Source organism: Stylophora pistillata, chromosome 2 (assembly GCF_964205215.1).
Source record: "Stylophora pistillata chromosome 2, jaStyPist1.2, whole genome shotgun sequence".
NCBI lineage: Eukaryota > Metazoa > Cnidaria > Anthozoa > Scleractinia > Pocilloporidae > Stylophora > Stylophora pistillata.
The window spans coordinates 56,303,439-56,321,257 of record NC_142520.1 but is presented as its reverse complement, the minus strand read 5'-3'; the positions used below and the strand labels follow the sequence as shown (position 1 = coordinate 56,321,257).

Below are 17,819 nucleotides of genomic sequence, written 5' to 3'. Positions count from 1 at the left end.
ACTACACTGCACGTCGTTCCATTCATAGCTGTATTTCACACCAAGTCCGTGCACACAATCTTCTTCTTTTAAATTATTTGGCTGATTCTTGGCCCAGGCTGTAAAGTTTCCAAGTCCATGGTCAACCCAAGTAAAGTCACCCTCTATTGATCTGTCATTAAAACCCAACCAGGATTTATCTCCATTATGGCGATGCTGAATGTAAACATTTTCTTCATTATTAATGACATCAACAAGGACTGAGTTCTCTTGTCTACATTTTGTTACTGCTGTGGTCCAATCTGCACAGGTATCACTTGTAAAATAACAGAAACCATTGAAGTAGCTCCATCCGGGTTTGCAGATGTCTGGAAATAAATGCGTTATTTAATCCTGAATATAGTAACAAAACTTTATTCCTATGTGACAAGGTTTTCGAACCGAATTGCATCTTCTCCGTCTACTAAATATTGGTTGCATACAGACCTGATAGGACTGCATAATTCACTGACACAGGATCATATCTGGTCTCGTACAGTTCCTTGACGCAGACTCTGAATCCAGACTCATTCATGTTCTGCAAATAATTCAAAGTTCTTTTATAATATAAATAAATTCTACATTTCCATCTCAATCGAGAATTGAGAAATTTGGCACCGCCCTTACGCGAAACGGCAAACGTCAGCTTGGCCTTTCACCTTTCAGGTAAAATAGCGTGAACCTTGCTGCTTTAGCTTCGCGTGAGTTCAATTCACGGTGGATTTGAAGGCGCCCTTGTACGACTTAAAAGGAATAGTTTGGTTCCCTTTTTACAGCACTTTACTTCTACTCTATGAGAGAAAAAGTGGAGAAAATCATACGTACACTGCAAAAGCGAAACAGATTACTTTCGCATAGAAAGAGCAAAGCGCAACTGGCAAACGTGAAAAAATAATGAGAAAGACAAGGTCACGTGGTCACTCTTGCCGTTCACGTTTCACGTAAAGGTGGTGCTAAATCTCTCTTTTGTCCTCTACTACATCCGTTTAAGAGGAGTTAAAAACGGAAAGAAGGGTAAAAGGGGATGGCTATTTTTTTGATGACTTTTAAGTCGATATAACATGTTTTCAGGTCTACCAAGTAAAAAGCTCTTACCTCAATCCACACAGAAATTCCGTTATGAACTGGCGCCAAGTTTCCACTCGCTGTTGTGCTGTGATTGGCTGATATTTGGACGGATGGTGTCGCATTGTAACTTCGTGTAAAGTGTACAAACTATCAGTAAGATGAAAAACATATACTGGAGAAAATTCTTGAGAATTGTTTTCCGGAGCATCACCGTTAATTACTCTAATTTTCCATAATCGCAGTGCTCGACTCAGACTTACACTGTACACTTACCTCGCAGTAAGCGTTGTTGTCTTCATCTTTTGGTGGATCCGTATTTGGAAAGTTTACAGAGCCATGTTCAGTGAAAAGTGGTTTATGTAACTTAGCAAACGCAAACCAGGTCTGTAAAGAACCAGTGCAAAAAAAAAAAGACTTAATTCTAGTGAGTAGCGTAACGCATTTTTCAATGAGTTACAGATGATTTCACACATTAAACTCCTTAAAATTCAATGAAAACAATTGTAATGGAATGAAACTAACAGATCTCTAATCAAGTTTTGGGCACAAATGCAAACGTCCAATCATGTTACTGAATTAAGCCGACACCTTAGTGAGACTGAAGAAAATATCCCTAATCTCAGAGCTTCATCGATTTTAAAACAGAGAGAAAGCATATCACATACCACATAAATGTCCTGATGCTTGCCGTCAAAGTTTTGTAGCTCCCGCAAACAAGCCTTGAACGAGTCCTTGGTCACATCTTCTGTCCAGATCAACGCAGCGTCGTGTTCCTTTCCACTTCTTTGGTGATCAGATGTCACAAGAACAACTGGTGAATCCTTAAACTTGTCCTAAACACATGAAAATAAACAATTTCATCACAAATCTGACTACATTTTGGCAGCTTTTTTTAAAACTGAGTTTGGTCTGCATTGATCTTTACAAAGTCATCTGAATCATTATTAATTTGCAGTGGGGTCAAATATTAAAATGATTTCAAAGTTTAGTGAATTGCTGTCTGTTTTAAGCTTTTTTACCTAACGTCTTTTTACTATTTATTATAGTTATAATAGTAACAATAACAATGAATATTATTATGATTATTATTTTTATGATTATTATCTACCGAAGACCTGCGTATGCGGAGATTTCTCTGATGTTGACCTTGCGATGATCTGCAGGAGGGGTGATTTTGTGATTCAACGTCACAACGAGCTTCAAGATCTAGAAGCTGACCTGCTACGCATAGTATCTGGTGATGTCGAGGTGGAGCCGATTCTTCAGCAGATAACAGGGGAGACCTTGAATAGGGGTGCGAACAGAGCCCCCGACGCCCGTCTCGACATACACGCCCGAGGTTTCTGGGAGCGACAGAGATCTGCATTCTTTGATGTTCGGGTATGCCGCTCAAATGCAGAATTCTACCGTGAAAAGACTCCCCAGCAAGTTTACAGGCAGCATGAGAGAGAGAAGAAACGTCAGTATGCCAACAGGGTCATGGAGGTCGAACGAGGAACTTTTACGCCTTTAATATTTAGTACAACAGGTGGAATGGGCACAGAATGTAAAATATACCATAAACGTTTAGCTGAGTTAGTATGAAATAAGAAGGGAGAGAGCTATGCAAGCACCATGTCATGGATTAGAGCCAAGGTGTCATTTGCGCTCATTCGTTCAGCTTTGCTATGCCTGAGAGGATCACGATCCACCAGAAGAACCCTCGATATCATCGACTTGGACTTCTCCCTCGACAACCCTACCGCCTGTCCAACGTAGTTTTGTGATTTTTACCAAGTTTTATATATACTTTCTCTTTTTTTTTGTTTCTGTTTTTTTTTTAACCTTTTTGTGAATTTATTAAATCATTATGATTATATTTTAGGGCTAGTGTACTTTTATCTCTTGAACGATAAAGACGCATTTTTATTTTAGCATCGACAATAATAATATTGATGGTGATGAAAAGGATTAGATTGTAAATAGGATTTTAATTTTTTTCCAGAGGAGCAGGGATGGCGCAGTGATGAGAGCACTCGCCTCCCACCACTGTGGCCCGGGCTCGATTCCCGGACCTCGCGTCACATGTGGGTTGAGTTTGTTGTTGGTTCTCGTCCTTGCTCCGAGGGTTTTTCTCCGGGTCCTCCGGTTTTCCTCACTCCGCAAAAACCAACATTCCGAATTCCAATCTGATCTGGAAACAGTGGAGAAGAAGAGCCACCCAGTGGAATGTCCATGGCTAAATTATTTATTTTTATCATGATTTACTATTAATTGTAATTGGAACTACTATTAGGTCGTTTTTACTTTTAACTTGTAAATAGTTATTTGCTTTGTGTTAATAAAATTTAATTTATAATAATTATTGTCATAATTATTATCATTATTATTATCATTATCATTTTCATTATCATTATTATTATCATTACTATTATCAGTATCATTATTATTATTATTATTATCATTATTATTATCATCATTACTATGATCATTATTATCATTATTATTATCGTCATGATTATCATTATTATTATCATTATTATTATTGCTTCCAGCAATGTCTAAGATCTTTGAACATCTTATTCATCAACAATTGACAGTTCACTTAGAGAAGATTCTTCATAATTCTATATTTGGATACAGAAAATATCATGGGTACCCGACGGCACTCCTTGCACTCACTGAACAGTGGAAGGAAGATCTTGATAATCATAACATTATTGGCACAGTAGCCATTGATTTAAGTAAGGCCTTTGACTGACTACCACATGACTTAATTCTGGAAAAACTTAAATTCTATGGCTTAGGTGACCAAGCGCTATCTTTAATGCGAAGCTACCTCTGTTCTCGCCATCAAAGAGTGAAGCTCGCCACCGCCTTCTCCACGTGGCAAGGGGTGTTAAAAGGAGTCCCTCAAGGCTCTGTCTTGGGACCTACATTGTTTGATATTTTTATAAATGATTTGGCGTAATCAGTATCTGAAGTAAAAGCTTGATGAGGTGAAGCGCTTGATTTGTGGAAAAACATTAAGAGCTGTGGACCTTGCCACTCAAAAGAGTGCTTCTAGCTGGCTTACTGTTTTGCCAATTAAAGATATGAATTTTAAATTTAAACAAGAGTGAGTTTCGAGACGCTGTGAAACTCAGGCAACGGCTGACAAGTTCCTGATACGCCCTCTCTCTGTGTTTGCGGGAACATCTTCATTTTTGATCATGCTATGATATGCAAACGGGGCGAATTTATCATACGAACTTATCAGTTTTTCAGACATCACAAGCGAAGAGTTGAATAGGGAGCTCACACCGCCCCTAATGCACGACTGGATATAGTTGCTAGGTGATTCTAGAAGAGGCAGAGGTCGGCTTTTTTTGATGTGAGAGTGTGCCACCCAAATACAGACACCTATAGAGATATGGATCCAGAACAGATATTCAGGCAGCAAGATGCAGAGAAGAAGCGTCAGTACGCAAGCCGCGTGTTAGAAGTAGAGCAAGCTACATTCACGCCATTAGGTTTTAGCAAGACAGGTGGAATGGCGATGGAATGTGAACAATACCATAGTAGACTTGCTGAGCTACTTGCTACAAAGAAGGGCGAAAGCTATGTGACTACCATGTCATGGATCAGGGCAAGAGTGTCCTTTGCGCTGCTGAGATCAGCATTACTTTGCTCTTAAGTAAACTCTCCAAGAAACTCGCGAGCCTCCTAAAAGAAGTTTCTACCTTAGTTTTTTTGTCAGATTTTTTTGAAAGCTAAGTTACTATCTTGTTTTCTTCTTATATATTTGATTGTTATGCAAATAGGTTTTAACTTTATTGCTATTAATATTATTATTATTGTTATTATCATCAATTAAAAAAAAAATTATTATCAGTATTATTTTTTGTTTTTATCCTCATTTAAGCCAATGAAACGAGAATGAAACCGGATGTACAAAAGAATTATCTGGATGCATACAACTATTTAAATAGTAAATTACCTTTCGAAACGTCACATCTGCACAATTCGTTCCTGACCACCATTTTGTCATTTTGATTCTTCCCGTCATTCCCTCGGGTGGGGCTCCTTGGTACGCCATCCAATCAATGGTGGCGAAAGGATTGAAGTTGTTTCCATTCCTCCCAGATTGCATTGCGCAGACTGTAAAATTTTGATTGTTGACTTTTTCTGTCCAAAATGTGATAGCATGATGCACCGTGTCGGAGTCATTCAGGTTCATGTGACTAAGGGTGATCTGCACTTGAACTTCTTTGTTCGGATAGAAGCGGTATGGTGGGAATACCACTAGTTTGCAGCTTGAGTCTGACCATTTGGGAACTCGAAAGAGCTTTACCCGACCATGAATGATTGAAAAGCCTGTAAAGATTGGAAACGCTAAAGTTCTAAACCAGTTGTGACCAATTTTTTTTCCTATTATACCTCATGCAAGTTTCCAGATGTTTCAATCAGCATTTGAAAATCCTAAATTCTGTGTCTGTGTTGTTAGTGGAAGACAAAGTTTCTTCTCGTAGTAATAAGGCCTTACCCTCACAGCTGCCAGGATGATACAAGGTATTATTGTCCAGTCCCTTGCAGAAGCTCAATTTGTACAGGCATTCATTGTCATATGTCGTTCCATTTTCCGTGCAGACAGGGTCTTTATACGACGGGCAGTTGTCGTCACATACACACCGAGCTTCATGGGCACTGTAAGTTTTGCAGACTCCGAATGATGGGCAGAACACATTTAGACAGGGATCGAGATCTGTGAATGTGAAGCAAAATGATAGTTAACTCATAATTAAAGAAAGATACCAATGCAACGATATCAAATAATTGCACTGATACATTCAAGTTGAACCCAAACCTCCAATAACGACGTAGCTAACAGACAGAGGGTCGTGTTTGCTTCCTGTTCCACTCAAGTCTTTGACACAAATCCTCATGGATGTGAGGCTAACTTCCTACACAGAGACCAGAGAGCACAAGTTGAAACAACAGCAGAATAACAACCATAAAATCAGAGCGATCATTTACCTCAACCCAGGCTGATATGATGTTATTTTTGGGTGAGACAAGGCTTTTCATGCTGACTTGAGGGTTGTACAAATGATGCACAGACACAAGGACAACAGGTGAGGCATAAAAGGTTGTGTTGAACTGCACTTCCTGTAAAAATTAAAGAGAAAACAAATTTATAGGAGAGAAAATCTGTATGGTACTACGTAGCTCAGCTGTGTTTTCAAAACGAACGTTTCTTTTTACCTTGAGATAGCTCCTCAAACTTTACTGTAAACGAGACTAGATTTCACTCACTTGACAAAAGCCATAATTGTCTTCAGCCGTTGGCGGGTTACTGTTTCGAAAATCTGCTTCTCCTGACAGCGTAAAATTAAATTCAGAGCCATTGCCAATAAATGCAAACCAGTCCTGGAATAAATGAATGCAAAGCGTGAGTTGCCGTCAAACAAAGTATAAGGTTATCAGACTCGAAAAAACAAAGACAAAAAAGAAAACAGTTAAGTTGGCTTACACGCTCACCCATAAAAACTACGCTAGATGTATCTCTTACCACAATGGTGTCCCCATGTTTTCCATCGAAGGGCAGGAATTCCCGGATGCACACCTCGAAACTTCTGGAATTTACATTTTCCAACCAAACATACATAGCGTCATTTGGCTTTGTGTCACGTGTATACCTAGCTGACACAAACACGGATGGTCCTCCAAGAAAACTCTGCAAGGTTTTTGGATCATATATGAATTTATGTCTATGGAGTAAATTCACCTTAGATCCAATAAAAACCATTCAGCTAGACAACATATCATGGCCACAAGTTTAAGGTTTATATGTTGGATATCTTGTCTTTCATTGGCTGAGAGCGAAAAGCTCGAAATCTTTCCTAAATCTTCCTTTCTTTACATTGCAAGGTCTGGACTTTACAACCCACCACCGAAATTTCTGAGCATTGAGTGGCCTGTTTAAATGAGCATGGAAATGTGTTCCACATGAAGTAGGCGGGATTCACTTTGCAAGTTGGTCTAAAGTCTTTCTTATTAGGGTAGAACATGCTCAGAGGGGTTTGACCTCAGAGTTTTGTTTTATTTCCTAATTTCTTCTTACCTGTGAAAAGGTAACTTTGTCACACTTAGTTTCGGTTGTCCATATTCCAGTAAAAGAAACACTACCACGCGTCATTTGAGGATGATCTTGGAAAGCCAACCAGTTGATTATTTCGGTACCATTTGATCCAATGCCAGACTCACGAGCACACACTTCAAAGTCACGTGTAGTAACCGACTTAACCCACATAGCTGACGGTGAATGGACGCGTGAGAACGCCTCACCATGGCTGACCGTCACGTGAACGTTAACCTGCAATTTTGACGCCAGGGCGCGCAAGGCATTATCAGTTACTTGATGATAATGAGATTGACCTGTACACGCATTTCAAGCGAAATAACTCAACATTCTCAAATAGTCTACGTATCGTGCTGCTCTCTGGAGCGTACGTGCCAGAGGTGTTTCGCCTTTTCAGATTCCTAAGCTTCAAAGTTAATTGTGTCTAATTTGTCTTTCAATGCCCGTTCTTAATCTCTGGAATTTTAATTTACGGTGCCAAATAGAGTGTTAATTACGACGGAATATCTTACGTCAAAACGCAAACTGAAGTTATTAGGATACTATGAATGCTATCCAGGGAAATGCGGTCACAGTTGGCGCTGTGGCAACCGAGTAAGGAGAAGATCAGCTGATTACACTGACCTCTTAAAGCGAGACACGAGCTGGTGAGCTCAGGTAAAACAAGAAACGTATTTCATGTGGGAAGAAGTGAAGTGGAATAGATTTAGTTGACAAAGTTACGGGATCAACAAAATCGAGTCGACCTAGAGATTGGTCAAAAAATGACATCGATCGAGTGGAAAGACGCTAATATTCCCTGAGTGTTGCTCGACCGAAGACCTTTCATTACTACATGGCGCTTTTGGATGGTGCCTTGAAGTGTTCCGGATCACCGACTAGTACTTACCGTCCCCGATCCAGTGAATGTCTTGGGGAATACAACGTTTGTGCAACGAGGCAGTCGGCAGTGTTGAGAAGGTGAACACGCACTGCTGCAGCTCCAACCCTGCAGAGTCTGAGAAATGTTGAGCCTGCCAGTTTGGAGAGTGTTACCTACAGGTAAGGAGATGTGTCTTTATCAAAAGAACCAGTTGGCATTGTAACGTGACTTAGAAGTTCAGACAGAAAAAACAACGCATATCAAAGTTACTGATTTGACGAACATGTAAGAGTACGTCTCCATCACTGAACTCTTTTATCTTAGAGCAATTTTCAATTGCGTTATGTCGATTATCCAGAATAGTTCTAGTTTTTTAGTCAACTTTACATGCGCGTCATCCTATCAAAACATTAGATGCAAAACTGAAATCAATCTCGATTTGGTTGCTCTTACTTTCACCGCTTTTAAGGGTCACTGTTTTACTTTGCGTTATTACTGGCTTAGTTGATGTCAGCTTTCGTTTTGCCTGACCATTATCTACTTGTTTTTTGTTTTTCGATACTTCGAAAACTATTCCATTTGGCCATATAGTTTACAGTGTCTCGCAGTTGCATGACTGTGTCCCTTAACACGAAAATAAATATTTTCTTATAGAAGCTTATCCAACAGATAATGCAGATCAATTCCAGGGGACGGGAAGTTGAGAGACCCTCGGAGCGAGGTTGAAGACTTTGCAGAGGCCTACTCTGGGGCCTTAAGTCGCCGTAACTTAACTCGCAGGACCAATATTCATGGTCTTAAAATAAGTGAGGAGAATTTTCTACCTTTCTATAATATCAAGAAATGGATAGATATTCTAGTCTTCTCTGATAAGGACGAATAAACCGTAGACCCTGTCTCCTGCATGGTTAGGGGTAGGAGACGTTAATTTCCCACGCACGAGATTACTGTGCGGTTGATGTCCTCCCCTGGGGTGGGATGGGAGGGAAGGTGAGATAGTTACATGGACTGCAGCGGCTGCCAGGGGCGCCTGATAATGCTGACGTCCGATCTCAACCTTATCATTGTAACTAGACACGTTTGTTGTTTAGAGTGCTTAAGACTCTCTTTCTAGGTTTGGGCGACTTTGGGCGATTTAAGGCGACTGAAGAAAATTGGTAGAAAAAACGTTGCGACTTTAGGAGATTCAAGGCGACTTAAAGAGATTTTATATAATATTTACAGAATCCTTTGCAATAAACACAATATGATTAGAGTGGGGCGAATGGGGTCAATTGGGATGGGTGGAACCCTTCTAACATTTCGTACCCAAGAGCGACTTAAGGCGAATTTAGGCAACTTTAGGCGACTTAAGGCGACTTAAGGCAACTTTAGGTCCCAGCGTAGGCCTTTGCAGTCAGATTTGTTCATTTGTTAATTTTTTCATTTAAACATTTTGACCTTATCAGGTGAATTAGGAAGACTATCTTTTACAAGGGGATGTTCTTCATGCAGCGCAAGAGGTTACGTTAAAATGTATATCATATTTGTTTTCCAAAGATACAAGATTTTTCTCTTTATTTTTTTCATGAATTGATTAGGGAAAAACTAGTTTTTCGACACTTCGAAAACTATTCCATTTGGGCCATATAGTTTTCCTGTCCCGCAGTTGCATGATTGTGTCCCTTAATACGAAGATAAATATTTTCCTGTAGGAAGCTTGTGCAACAGAGAATGCAGATCACTTCTACTAGTAGATGAAAGCTAGACTTTGCAGTCAGATTTGTTCATTTTTTCATTTTAACATTTTGGCCTTATCAGGTGAATTAGGATGACTACGTTTTACAAGCTGATGTTCTTCATGCAGCGCAAGAAGTTGCGTTAAAATATATACGGTATTTGTTTTCCATAGATACTAGTGAGAAGAATTTGGTGAGAGCGTTAAAGCATTTCAGCTTTGAAGTCTTGCAGACGTAACCCTAACCATTCAGGAAAAACTGCGACTCTAGAGGAGAAATAAAAGTCTTATAACGTGCATATACATATATACACGTCAGGGTGGTAACTTTTTCTTGAGGAAGATACAACCAAGTAGCTTTCATTTTTCGTACTAAGTTTGTATTTTGGTGTTTCGTAAGATAACATGTAGCTGGAGTCAAGCGACTGTTAATCCAAGGAGTAGTCTTAGCAGAAACTAAAAAATTAGACATGACATTCCACACGACTTGACACGTCAGAACGTTCAACTTGCTCACGACTGAGATGTTCACTTACGGGGTCTACTTATGGACTTCCTGCTGGCTACTACTTGCCACGTGACTTACATTTCATTTTGTTTAAGCTGGAGCAAGAGAACAAGAAACATTACTTAACATCGGTTGACTGTACATAACTGTATCATTTTCAAAATGTAGTAGTCAAAGTATTTTTTTATGCCAAGACCTATTCTTCTATGGGAAGGGTTTCTTAGACAAGGAAGTGGTTTAAACATGACTGATCACAATTTGAATTTCTAACACGTAATGGAGTGAGTGAAGAACCACTACCTTGGAGACGACTTGATGCGGACGAAAGATGAAAAAAACCTTAGCCTATAAATTTCTTAATTGATCATTCATAAAAGGAAGTGTCACAGTGGTTATCAAGCTTGATCATTCTTTATTATTTTTGTAACTCCATAAAAAACGAATCAAATTTTCCATTTTTGAAAGGATTTAATTATAGCCTCTCACTGTAAGCTAAACTGTAAAGAGTCTTTGAATTAATTCTAAACATTCATTTCAAAAGAAAATAAATTATTTCTATGGTAATTGAGGCATCCTGTTAGCTTTTAGCAAAAACATTTCGAAGCAAGTTTCGTGAAGAAGTAATCCCACGTAAATTTCTAAGATGGTATCCAAGGAGTTAACCGTCAACCGTCAATGGCCAAAATATTAACTGTCAACGTCAAAAACGCTATATTTTTACCGCCAACCGTCAAATAAGCAAACCAATGTTAGCTGTTAAATGTCTCAGATATCCTTAATTAACAACTAAACGATTGCCCTAATTGGGGTCAAGTTCTGTTGTTTATTAAGAAAAGTTTTGATATATCACAAAAACACATTAGTATAGGTACTTTAACTTCTAGTTACGAGTAAAAAACTGGTTAGCGACAGAACTGACTTCCGGTGTGGAAACACTTCCGGTGTCGTAAAACGTTAGTCATTTATTAAGAAAAGGTTTTATTAATTAACAGTTCTTTACAAACGTGTCATTAAAGAAACTTACGGCTAAATTCGTACGTTTAGTTCCTTTTATAAACGACATTCCAAAAAATTAACCCTCAATCGTCAAATGACCTAAAATTTAACTGTCAAAAGAGTTTATTTTAACCGTCAGCCGTATCCTTGATCCTATCTCCCCGCCCCCACATGGAGACCCTCTTCTAACCCCCCAAAGAACAACTTTGTTTTTCAATATCATACTTGAATATAAATGTTAATACATGGGCTTTCCTAAAGCTTATGTTACAAAGATCCTGCACAAAACAACAATTAAACAGTCGGTCTTCAGAGCAAGGAAAATTAAAACTTTGAGGAAGTTTGACGAATAGAATGGTGACCGTGACATACTGCACAGGAACTATGTTTTTTCTCTCTCAAATTTCTCTGACGTATTTATTAATGAGCCTTCTATAAATACAGAGCCATAACGGTTCGAAAGATGAATTATCCTCACAGGTGGCTTTTATTAAAATCGACAAAGTTTAACGAGGCGACACGTGTAGTGTAGGTCCAAAAGATTTTACTTCACTATCTGCTTCCTTCCCTCTCGAATTTGTGAATGAAATAGCAAAAAGTGTATTTTAAGAAACTAGACTATACGACAGTGAGATCGGCAGTCAATTCTGTCTTAACAGCTTTAAAAGAGGACTGAAAAAGAAGGTGGCAACTTAAACTCAAACTAAATATATTTCAAGTCGTAGATTGTAGGAGAATTTCTGTCATAATTTTCCTTTGACCTCAATTTCGTCCAAATGCAATCGTTTTTTCGCTACTGGATCGTGTTGGGATGACTAATGCAGTCTTACCTTTCACAGCTAATAACAAATTTCCAGAGATAAAAACAATCAGCATCAGCATAGTTGAACAATTTATCGTCGCAGACCAAATGGCCGTGATCTGTACCAGTGATCTGTGATCTATATATGATTCAGTAAAGTGAATTCTTGCATTTATACATAGATCACTGTTCTTGTTGGCCAAAATAGCTTCCTGCATGAGCAAAGTATCGTGTGTAAGACAAGGAAGTACTCTTAAGCTTCATACTTCCCAAACGATACCATTTCACCGACGCACGTTTTCCACCTCTGAGTGTTTGATTTTGACCTAGAGGGGATTGACATCACGTAGCACCATGATACACATTGCCGCATGATTCACAGAGTAGTAAAGTTTGTAGATTACTCAGCCATTTGTTTTATTTAGTTGGAAAAACCCCTCTAAAACATTTCACACCCAAAAGCGAGATCCCCTTTGTAAACGTTGTTAGAAGAGAATAACCTCGTTTTATAGCAAGGCAAATCTTGAACCATTTAATGAAATGCCTTTGCCATAAGATCAGTGCAGAATCTCGAAGAGGGGACGTGTCTGAATTTGACTACAGATCTCTTTGAAGGTTAAAGCATACATATGCTTAAGAGTTGAACTATCGTCTTTCTTTTGTGTCTGAATTTTCTTCCTTATCGTGCTAAAGTATCATGGGTATCAAACGAAAATAAGATAAAGGAGATGGAAGAGGGATTAATTCAATAACTGCATGTAGCTTTTACGGTTTTTTTTTTTGTTTTTTTTTTTTGTTTTTGCTTTGCAATAGGACGTCAAAAAGTAGCCGGCAGGTGACTTACACGTTTACTTGAAATGAAAAAAGGCCAAAGTTGAATTTAACTAATTACACTGGTCGCTTTTGATTATGGTTTTGCAATAACCATTTCACTAGTTTATAAGGTGCATGTCCAAGCCATGAAGAGAATGAAGAACAGAGGTAACTAACATGTATTACAACTTTCTAAAAAGGAATGAAAATTAAATGTTAGCCGCATACTGTTTTTCAAATACATAAACTATGAATAGTTCTTTAGTCTTCCTCATCATTGTTTCTCTTCTGGATCATTTTGTTCAATAACTGGCTTCTCATTGTGTTTTATTTTGACCCAGAGGGACAGTAACATCACGTAGCTTCCTATTAAAGCAAAGTACCATGTGTATGAAACGGAAGTAGTGGTGAGTTTCATATTTCACAAACGATGCCCATTTCACCGACGCACGTTTTCCACCTCTAAGCGTTTAATCTTGACCTAAAGGGCGATACCATCACGTCGCACCACGACACACATTGCGGCATGTTTCACAAAGTAGTGCAATGTGTAAATTACCTAAATGTGTTTTTTTCATTTGGTCGGGAACTGACTTCCGTATAGTATTCTAGTCAAACCCGGAAGCGAAACACTTTCCTCTCAGTGTAGTTGTTGCAGTAATCGCGAATTGATCAACTTGCTTCCGTGAGAAGACGAACAGATTATTGTGATATTTTGGAGGATTTATCGATAGCAAGTTCTAAAGAGGCTCCACTCTTTCAAGGGCCTTTGTATTAATCCCAAAATTCATCGATTAAAGTAAAAGAGAAAGAGGATTCCAATCGGATAAACGAGGCAGTTTAGGGCTTATTGTAAAGACCAAGGGTTTCATCACGATATCATAAGAAACTGTCTTAGACTAAAGAAAAGCTGTTATCTTTTATTGAGATAGGTAGGTAGGTAGGTAGGTAGACTTTATTTAGCCAGGGTGGCCCATTCAGCAACGAGGCTGATATCCAGAGGGGCCCTGGAGTAAAAAATTACAATAGGTAAGGATACAAAACATCTTGAAAGCTGAAAATATAGGATAAAATTTAAAAATACCAAAAAGAATTTATGAGTAAAGGTATAAACAAACATGCAACAGTTTACAAGAATATAGTGTCTATAAAATTTTAAAATTTGCAGGTATTAATTAAAACTTTGAAGGAAGAAAGTGACTCGGCTTTTTGAATACAACAATGTAAAAAGGTTAAAAAGAGCTGAGCCCGAATACCTTAAAGTTTGTTTTGCAAGGCTTAGTTTCGGTTTGGGCAGGTGCAAATCTGTTCTCCTGCGACTATTATAGCTATGTACATTACAATTTCTAGTGAAATAGTCACTCATAAATTCAGGTACTAGATTATTTAGGCATTTAAATATTAAGGTACATCTATGTCTGTTCCATTTTGTTTCTAGCTCAGCCCACCCTAAAACATTAAAAGTTTCTTTTGAAGAGTCATGCCTTAAAACGATGCGGGCAGCGCGATTTTGTAACCGTTGTAGAGTTTTGCTGGAGGTGGCTGACAATTCACCCCACACGGTGTCCGTATAACACAAGATTGGCTCTATAAGTGTATTGTAGACACAATTCGCTGCTTTAAGAGTAAGGCAAGATCTTATTCGGACTAAGATTCCCACTCGCTTGTTGACTTTGTTACAAATCGTGTCAATATGCTCTTTCCAGTGAAGCTGCTCGTCGAGCATAACCCCGAGATAATTAAACTTCGTCACTCTCTCTATGTCCTTTCCTTGGATCTGCAGTACAAATTATGATGAGTTTTGCCGTAATTGCCTCGTTCCAAAAAGTAGTCCTTTCGTTTTGCTATGATTTAATATTAATCTGTTACTCGTCAGCCCGTGCTCAACTCGTTTGAGATCTACTTGTAGACTTTCCCTGATGGCGTTGACATGGGACCCAGAGTAGTAGATGACGGTATCGTCGGCGTACATGCTAATTTCGGAGTGCACCAGACACTTAGGCAGATCATTTATGTAAATAACAAATAGTAATGGTCCTAATAACGAACCTTGCGGAACGCCAAAGTCTACAGGAAGGCTGGATGATAATTCTTTTCCATATTGAACCCTCTGCGAACGAGTAGTTAAATAATTTCTGAACCAAGTTAAACTGTGTCCTCTAACACCTAAGTGCTGTAGCTTATGAAGAAGGCAATGGTGATCAACGAGATCAAAGGCCTTTTTTAGATCGATAAAGGCAGCTCCGGTTAACTGATGCTTGTCCATGTGATTTTTTAACTGTTGCTTGTCCAAGATTCGTTATACCAAACAGCATGAGTATAACGTCGCTTGATAACACTGCAAGTGTTGAACCATTCGAAGAATGTGTTTGCCATTCGATGCTAGCGACAGAATGCAGAAACTCGAAAAGGGGGCGTCTGAGTTTTGAATGTGGATCTCTTAGAAGGTTAAAGCAGGCATGGGCTTAAATGTACAGTAAATGAACTATTGTCCCTGTCTTTTCTTTTTTTCCTGAATAGATTCCCTTTCGTGCAAGAGTATCGAGCGAATCAATTGAAAGTTGGGTAAAGCGGATAAACGAGGGATTAATTCAATAAATCTAGCCTTTCGCCTTTTTTTTAACTTTGCAATAAGCCCATTTAAAAGTGGCCTGCAGGTGAAAACCTGTTGTTGGCCAAAATTCAAACTTACACTTTTAAAATAATGAAAGGCTTATTTTAGTTAAAACTAATTAGACTGGTCGCTTTTGATTATAGTTTTGCAATCATCAATTCAAAAGCACAAATTGTATATAGTGTGCGTGTCTAAGCCATGTAGATATTTAAAACTGAGAAGATTAGCATGCATTGTAAATTTCCAATTTAAAAAACATTAGCGACTTAAGTTTTCCACAATCCATAAACCATGAATGGTTAATTAATTTTGTTTATGATTTTTTTTCTTCTGGCTCGTTTTGGCTCCTCAATTAGCTTCTCATTGTGTTTGATTCTGACCCAGAGGGTAACTAATAACGATAGCTTTCACATAACCGCATGATTCTTTAGATTGTAAAAGTCATTATTACTCATTTACATGTCACGGAATAAGAATAGCGTCTATTGGATTTGTTATCCTCGTTTCTCAAAGCCTCCCGACGCATGTAAATGAGCTGGTCAAAATAGTCGGGTACTCTAAAGTTGTTCCAAAAAAGTAAAGTGGAGGCAGGAAGGTTTCACTTTGCGTTTAATTTCACCTTTCGTTAGCTGCTTGCTTCACTTAAAACTTATTCCGAGTTACAACCCAAGTCGACCGATCGTTAGCTGGAACAAACGCGGCTTCGTGTGCCTCTTCCTGCCTTCCTCGGATCTAACTATCTGTATTGACGATGAAAGAAATCCTGGTCCTTATTCTTCTTCGTTAAATAATACGGCCCATTTTACTACAAGCTCTTACAATGTTCGTGGATTTGACCTGAGACATCTGAAGCATTATCAACCTTCCTGCATATCTTACGAGAGGAACCGGCGACTGTGTCTTCGTCATTGGAGTAAGCACTACTGTTCGCCTGCATTTCTGGGGAAGTTCAAAGCTATGAATCTTTTGAGATACCGGGGTAAACGTGCTGGAAGGTCTTAATAATTTTGAAGCGCCTTAGAGCTTTAGGATAGGGCGCTCTATAAATTGTCATTTATTATTATTACTATTATTATTATTATTATTAAAACGCACTCTAACGGTTGTATTTATGATTTGTTGCTCTTAGTGAAATACCTCTGTATGGTGCACAAAAAATATCTGTAAAAATCAGAGACCGTAAAGCGGAGAGAAAAATTAAAGAGAGCGTAAAACCTGGTTCTTATCATATGCCACAAACATGCCTGGAACATAACCGTAAGGTAAGGAGCCGTAATGAATCCAGCACCAGTGCAAAGTTAAGCGGAGTTCAAGTTCGCAGGCAAGTTAATGGTTGTCGTCAATGAAAAAATTTTATGTGAAAATCATCTGAATCTTTGCGATATAAATTGAAACAAATCAAATCATTGCATTTTCGAATTCCACGACTTCTTGGGTGCCTCATGGCCCGTAAGAAAGATTTCTTTGAAATTCACTGAACTCAACTACACTATGTATGAAGCTCTTAGGAAGTTTGAAGAACACATACCCTAAAAAGTTTCGTCCTGCGGAATCTTTATATGTCGATATTTCACCCAGACCGGAGCTGTCCTGCAAATTCACTAATAGCAAAAACTAAGTACTGATATTTTTGGTAAATGAAGAATGTTAAGAAGACGTTAATGAACTTTTGCGCGTGCGACTCGCGTGCCCGTGCTTTGGGACTACGTAGGCTAATAATATCGTAAGCAAATCACGCGGACTTTTAATTTTGACGTGTGCGATTTTTTAGAGGGAGTTGAAAAGTTTTTAGTTTATCGAGAAGCAGTTTTGTTTATCGAGTAGCAGTTTTGTTTAATGGTCGTTGTCGTTTACCGTGAGTCTACAGTTTACCGTGTTGGAATTAAAGTGTTTGTTTGGATTTCCAGTTTCGCTTCTGAACAGAGAATTATAACGATTCGTTAATTGCACGATTGAATCATGCAGTCTTTGTCTATGTGGTATTTGAACGGTCCTTTGCTCCTGGTTAAAATCATCTCTAACAGTGACTATAAGCAGATAGAAAAGTTGAAGAGACTGTAAGGTGCAAATCAATGAAAGTGAAAGTTAAAATTTCACGATTGGGAGGCCTATGCGAGGACTAGTGCCAGATCCCTTCGAACCATTCGTCACGGAAGCAACGTTGGCCGTCAAATCGTGGTTACGCTATTTACGCTGGGTTCCTCGAGAGTTCGAGGGCAAGTGGCTTCGAACTCTCTTTCCTATTCAAACACTTTGATTTCAATACCGAATTCTCGAACCTTCCAAAACCTAAAACCAGTTTTATTTGTTCTCAGGATAAT

General features: G+C 38.6%; 1 protein-coding gene and 1 pseudogene across 1 annotated transcript in view; one reads left to right on the top strand and one right to left on the bottom strand.

The window, feature by feature from the left end:
* LOC148740539 (uncharacterized) overlaps positions 1–3,272 on the top strand; it is a 25,155-nt pseudogene extending 21,883 nt beyond the window's left edge.
* LOC148740538 (uncharacterized) overlaps positions 1–12,317 on the bottom strand; it is an 18,882-nt gene extending 6,565 nt beyond the window's left edge. Inside the window, exons 1-14 of the mRNA XM_088748605.1 lie at positions 12,100–12,317; positions 8,076–8,221; positions 7,169–7,420; positions 6,617–6,781; positions 6,361–6,474; positions 6,082–6,213; positions 5,912–6,008; positions 5,591–5,809; positions 5,045–5,421; positions 1,752–1,919; positions 1,360–1,470; positions 1,114–1,233; positions 466–556; positions 1–347 (exon numbers count right to left, since the gene is read on the bottom strand). The exon at positions 1–347 is cut by the window's left edge and continues 28 nt beyond it. Coding sequence (XP_088604731.1) covers positions 1–347; positions 466–556; positions 1,114–1,233; positions 1,360–1,470; positions 1,752–1,919; positions 5,045–5,421; positions 5,591–5,809; positions 5,912–6,008; positions 6,082–6,213; positions 6,361–6,474; positions 6,617–6,781; positions 7,169–7,420; positions 8,076–8,221; positions 12,100–12,289 — 2,529 coding nt within the window. The 5' untranslated portion in view covers positions 12,290–12,317. The remainder of the gene's footprint in view (positions 348–465; positions 557–1,113; positions 1,234–1,359; positions 1,471–1,751; positions 1,920–5,044; positions 5,422–5,590; positions 5,810–5,911; positions 6,009–6,081; positions 6,214–6,360; positions 6,475–6,616; positions 6,782–7,168; positions 7,421–8,075; positions 8,222–12,099) is intronic.
* Positions 12,318–17,819: the final 5,502 nt, after the last annotated feature.